At 33.0% G+C, this 6,499-nt stretch overlaps 1 protein-coding gene across 2 annotated transcripts in view; it reads left to right on the top strand.

The window, feature by feature from the left end:
- NUCB2 (nucleobindin 2) overlaps positions 1–6,499 on the top strand; it is a 27,165-nt gene that overhangs the window by 9,958 nt on the left and 10,708 nt on the right. For both annotated transcript variants that reach the window (XM_006892039.1, XM_006892040.1), the window contains exons 4-8: positions 1,065–1,168; positions 1,967–2,152; positions 2,352–2,442; positions 3,020–3,078; positions 3,207–3,299. In XM_006892039.1, the coding sequence (XP_006892101.1) occupies positions 1,065–1,168; positions 1,967–2,152; positions 2,352–2,442; positions 3,020–3,078; positions 3,207–3,299 (533 nt within the window). The remainder of the gene's footprint in view (positions 1–1,064; positions 1,169–1,966; positions 2,153–2,351; positions 2,443–3,019; positions 3,079–3,206; positions 3,300–6,499) is intronic.

Below are 6,499 nucleotides of genomic sequence, written 5' to 3'. Positions count from 1 at the left end.
CAGGGCAGCATCTGTTAGCTGAAATATGTCAATTGGTATACCATCTATTCCTGGGGCCTTATTTTTTACTATTTCCTTCAAAGCAGCTTGAACGTCTTCCTTCATCACTATAGGCTCATATGTTGTTTCATTAAATTTTTCTGTGTCTGCCAATTCCTTTAAATACAATGACTCAGTAAGAAGCTGGAAAGAAAATACTGAGTAAATATATACATGCCTTTAAATACAAATAAGTAAACAAACAATAGGTACACATATTTATATGCACATGACATGTTCAGTACACATGCATATATACTTAAATCTGCGATCTTAGAAATCATGAGTATTCAGAGCATGAATTCTCCATGTGCACAATGTTCTTTCTTGCCTTTGTCTTTTCATGTTGGCATATTCTTTTTTTCCTGAGAATTCGGAATTCCAGCATTAACTCATGTGCCTATTTTGTTCAGTTCTACAAGATAGTCAGATAGTCCAGAATTTCTGTATAAACTCAATTAAAATAGTTTCCATTTTCTGTTTTACAAAGAAAAACAATTGATGTTTCTTTAAAAATATATTAGAATTAAAATTCATTTCCTGAATTAGATTTTTGTTGTTGCATAAAGGATTCATTGGAATAGCACAAATCAGTCCTTCATATACATTGTAGAGCAATTCTTTATAGGAATTATACTTGGATCTTTGATAATGGCAGTATATTAGAGTCTTATCTAATTAAAAAGTAGTGAATGTTGGTTTGGGAAAAAAAGTAATAAATGTTATAGTTTCTAAATAACAAAAAAAAATAATTACAGTTATTTTTATTGGCAGCCAACTAATCTTTCTAGAAATATCAATAAAGTGTATATATTAAATTACATTCTATCCTAGATTCAAGGACATTCTCTTTTCCTGGAATAAGAATATATATAATATTTTAAAAGAAAATATTAATTCTTAACATACTGACTTATCTAAAATTTTGTAAGAATAAATGTGAATACTTATTCTTGTGTATTATTTATATAAATGTTTCTAGCTTTTAGCAGTTTATCATTTACAGTTTTTTCATCATCTTTCAGATGTAGGCATAGACCATCAAGCTCTTCTAAAACAGTTTGACCACCTAAACCACATGAATCCTGACACGTTTGAATCCAAAGATTTAGATATGCTAATCAAAGCGGTGAGAATAATTCCAAAAAATACTATTTTATTGTGCCTGTCAGGTCTTGTAATTTGACAAGTAAACTAATGAAGTAGTAACATAGATTTACATTCTGTCGGGAATATCTTTGAAGGGAGATAACCCTGGCTAATACATATATTAATAGTGATGTACAGTCTCTTTTATCCATAATTCACAAATTCAGAGAGCTCTAAAACTTGAAAATTGACCTGAACTAATCAATTATATTAAGGCTATTTAGAGTTTTTAGTTAGTCCACTTAGTGTGATTATAGATTTTATTAAAGAAATACTCATCAGTTTGATTTACAGACACTACAGATTTATTTATTTTATATATGGTGCATGTGCTATGTTACCTTTTCAAAAATCAAGAATATTCTAAAACAAGTAGTGACCTCAAGGTTCTAGAGAAGAGTTTACAGACCTCTTGTTCTGTTTTGTCTGGAATTATCAAACTACATGTTCAAACCTAGCAGTTATTAGATTTACTTAAGTGGTTTAACACAATCTAGTTTTCTTTATTTTACAGGTTTATACAGTCCCCTTCTTTTTAAAATCAATTTATGCATTACTTGCTTATGGGAAAGTTCCTAATATTGCAATTGCATTGAACTTTTATTTCTTTGAGTGTCTGTGTCTCTGGTAATATTAATGACTTAAAGGTAGAATGAAAAAAGAAGAGTTGCTATTTTTTTGCCCCTTCCCCTAATATAAACTGCATTAAGAATGACTTTATTTGTATTTTTCAAACACACATATTTTAATTTAACATTAATTCATTGTTCTATTGTAGGCTACAAGTGATCTGGAAAACTATGACAAGACTCGGCATGAAGAATTTAAAAAATATGAAATGTTGAAGGAACATGAAAGGCGAGAATATTTAAAAACATTGAGTGAGGAAAAGAGAAAAGAAGAAGAGTCTAAATTTCAAGAAATGAAGAAGAAACATGAAAATCATCCCAAAGTGAACCATCCAGTAAGGATTGTGGCTTTATAAAACCATGTTCAAATGAAAACACATCTTTGTAGAAGCACAGTTTTACTATGAATTACCAGTACTTGTATTTTGATTGATTATTCTGTAAATTTCCTCACTTTTGTATTTTATTTTGAGATAATTAATACACATAGCATACATTTTAGTTTGATTATTCTTTTAAAATATTAATCCACAGGGAAGTAAAGATCAACTGAAAGAGGTGTGGGAAGAGGCTGATGGTTTGGATCCTAACGACTTTGAACCCAAGACATTTTTCAAATTACATGGTAACAGATTTGATACATACATGGTATATATATTTGTTTGAAAAAAAATCATAGTTGTTTTAGCCTTACTTGATTTCTGACAAGGTCATCTGTTGAGTTCTGTTAATAGTAAATATTTAAAATTTTTCTCTATAGTACTTATTTTTTTACTGATCTTTGGTATATAATATTTTAGGTCAGAACTCTTTTCTTTTTAATACCTGTTTTTACTACTGAGACATCATTTTATGACTTGTTAAAAGATTCTCTGTAAACTGAAGGCATTTTATCTGGCTAGCTGATAACAGGCTTCCTGATACAGTATTAAAATTTATTTCTATAGAACGTTTTGCTTTGAAATTTTGTGGAAAATGGATTAAAATGGGTTTTTTTCCCCTAAAAAAACTATTCTGAATTACAGATGAATATCACATTATTGTCAGTTGGAATGATCTGAGGCTTCATTAAATAAACCAACTTTTTTCTTTGGCACCTTGGTTTACATCAGTAGTACTTGTTGCAAACTGTCTGTAAATAATTTTAATTATTACTTAAGGTATTAAGATCAGTTTTTGCTTTTATCATATTTAAACTTTAGATGTCAATAATGATGGCTTTCTGGATGAACAAGAATTAGAAGCCCTCTTTACTAAAGAGGTAAATAAGTTTATTTTATATTCAATGTTTGCCCATTCTTTCTTTTTCCCTTTAATTACCTTTTTAAAAAATAAAATAAGAGAGAGAGATAAAGAAAAATTACCCTGGGTTTAAAATTTTCTTTTTAGTTGGAGAAAATATATGACCCCAAAAACGAAGAGGATGATATGATAGAAATGGAAGAAGAAAGGCTTAGAATGAGGGAGCATGTAATGAATGAGGTATGTTTTAAAATTTAAGATTATATGTTACTTCTATTGGTTATCCAAATTTTTGCAATCAATCTTACCATAAGATGGAAAGTAAATATAGAGGGTTAGAATAGAATTGGATTTTACATTTTTTATCTAGATGATTTAATAGATTTCTTTAGTGTAAATGTAATAATTTGTAACTACTTTAAAATATTTTTAAAAATGAAGACTAGAGAGCTTAATGTTGAGCGAACTAACTCAGTCTCATAAGGACAAATACTGAATAAGACCATTAACCTAAAAATAGAAGGATAACTAGTAAAACGTGTGGAAACTCAAGAGGGGAAGGGGTGGGAGCAGAGGGCTGAGATGGGTAGGAGCGAAACTACAGGGTTGCATAGTTTGATGGGTGGAGGGAGAGGAGAAGGAAGTGGGAAGAATACAGATGAAAAGACAGGGTAATGATGGGCAAAGTCCAATGGTAGTTAATTTTATAAAACATAATGCATGTGAATGATTGTATGAAATAGTGTGAATGAAGACTAGTGTGAAACAATGTATATGAACTTTGTAAGCAAACCAATTAAAAAAGGGAAAAAATTAAGGTGATGGAACTTGTCAACTATGAGATTTTTTTTTTCCGGGATCGGTAGGAAACAACTATGAGATTTTTTTAAAATTTTTATTTTTAAAAGCCATCCGTTTGTGGTATTTATTTATTTTTAATTTTTTTAAATTATTTTTTGTGTGTGTTCTGTGTGACTGGTACAGGAGGAGATTGCCCCTCCTCCAGCAGAGCTTCTGCTAGATTTGAACTGCACACCTCTAAGATTGTAGTGCAGCTTCTTGCCACTAGGCCACCAGAGCTCCCGCATTTGTGGTATTTATTTTATAGCAGCACTAGATAAGGAATACATAACCCTACATAATCCTGCTAGATCAGAGCAGTGGAATCTAGAATGAGATTAACACAGAAATTTATTAATTTATCTCATTTTGGACATAGGACCACAAGTCGCTAGCAGGCCTTCAGTACTGTGTAGACAATCCATTATGCATTCCAGGGTCATTTACTTCCCCGTTCACAGATACATCCTCTCCTTTCCTCAAACCTTCAAGATTCATTTTCTCTGTTGTTGACTCTTCTTTTACTCGGAAAGCATAAATCATCAGAAGCCACTCATCTTCCAGACTACATCTGTAGCCATTCATTTACAGCACTAATAGGATCTGTAATAATCCAGTTGTTCTATTAACAGTGGATGAACTGTTACTATTCCTACTGAAGCTTATTCCTCCATTTGTTTATTAGATCCCATTCTCAAACACCTGCTTAGGATCTTTGAGCCATTATCCCTACCATGTCTTGCATCAGCTTTTCCTACTCTTTAGGTTATAAACGTGCTCAGATATCTTCCATTTTAAACACAAAATGAAAGACTCTTACTGCCCTATTTCTCTGTACATTCTTATGCACTGCAAAAACTCTTCCACTGTCATCTCTGTTTCTTATCTTCCATTTTCTCCTTGACCTTTGCCTAGTGTGCAGCAACCCTTTCTGTCCCATTGAAACTCTTGGTAGATGCCAACTGCCTTGTCAAATTTAGTATTATTTTATTTGACCTCTTAATAGCACTTGATATGGTTGATATGACCCTCTTTCTTAAAATGTTATAGCCACATGGCTTCTGGGGAAACAGTTATTTTAGGTTCCTCATATCCCATTTGTTTTGTCTTCTCAGTCTTCATTTCTGGCTGTTCCTCCTCCCAAGTTCTCAGTAGTATAGGATCTTGGTCTCGTTCCTGTTGTGTTCACTTACCTATCTCCATTCTTGATGGTCAGCACAAGTACTCTATTGAGCCCTGTGTTATATATATATATATATTTTTTTTTTCCCCTAAATGCCTGTGAGTCTCAAGTTTTTGTGTTTCACTCTTTCCTCTACTATGTCTTACAGGTTTGTATCTGCTTACATCACAACTCATATTAGATTCATAACAAGCATCTTTTCCAAACCCAAGCCTGCCATCTTCATTTCAGTAAATAGATCACTGTTCACCAAAGTACTCAGGCCAAAGTCATTGCTAACACTTCTTTTCCTTATGTCTTACATTCAGTCCTACTAATCTGCCTTTAAAACAGATATAGTTGACTACTTCTCACTTCACTACCAGACAAATCCCAGCAAATCTTTCACCTGAGCTACTACAACATCCACATTAACAGGTGTCTATGCTGCTTCTCTGTACTCCACTCTGGTCACTTCTCCATATAGCAGGCAGAGAGATCTTTACAATCTGAATCAAGTCACATACTGCTCTCTATTTCTACCCCCGAACCCGTGCTGCTCTCTTGTTCAGAACTCTTCAGTAGCTTGTTACTTCACTCAAAATAAAATCTGGTACCACTCCTAGGTCCAAAACTCATGACATGATTTCACCCTAACTATTCTCACTTAACTCTTCTCTCTGTCTCTGTCTCACTGTGCTTTAGTTACACTGACTGTTTTGCTATTTCCTTCTGATCACGCTTGCTCCTTGTAGTTCCACTTCTGCCAGATCTATGCTTACATGTCCATTCTGCAAAGGTAAAGCTCTGTAACCTTCCTGAGTCTCCCTGAAGCCTTATTTCCATCCCACTTCTCAATTAACCAAAAACACATATGCAAGGTAAGTAAAGTCCATTGTCTTGTTTCAGTGATTTTTATTTTATATAGTTAAGCTGTTAATTCTGATGAGGGAGCCCTGGTGGCCTAGTCAATAGAGAGCTGTGCTGCGAACACAAAAGGCAAGTGGTTCAAATCTACTAGCTGCTCTGAAGAAAGGTGTGCAGTCTCTCCTCATGTGAGCTACAGCCTTGGAAAACCCACTGGGCGGTTAGCTATAAGTTAGTTCTGACTTGATAGCAATGAGGGTGTTCTTTAGTTTGAATGCTGAATTGCAAACTGTGTTGACTGCTGGTATCCCAGGTATGAAATTAATTTCTTTGATCAGTATAGAGCTCACCTTTTTATCTAAATTTGCTGTTTTCAGTAAAAGTCATGAAGAAGACTTACACAGCTTGTCAGATTTAGTTTTAGTTTAGTCATTTTTGTGGTTTTGGATTTTTTTAAGAAAATAATTGACAGGATTTAATTTAAACTCTGTCTTCAGTAAAAGAGTCTTATTTTTGTATAGATTGTTTTTCCTTTTCCCCCCCCTTATTTTTTTTTCTATAATTATATTTT

The sequence above is a fragment of the Elephantulus edwardii genome, unplaced genomic scaffold (assembly GCF_000299155.1).
Source record: "Elephantulus edwardii isolate Elephantulus edwardi_28Jun2011 unplaced genomic scaffold, EleEdw1.0 scaffold00109, whole genome shotgun sequence".
NCBI lineage: Eukaryota > Metazoa > Chordata > Mammalia > Macroscelidea > Macroscelididae > Elephantulus > Elephantulus edwardii.
This window is presented reverse-complemented; position numbering and strand designations above follow the sequence as displayed.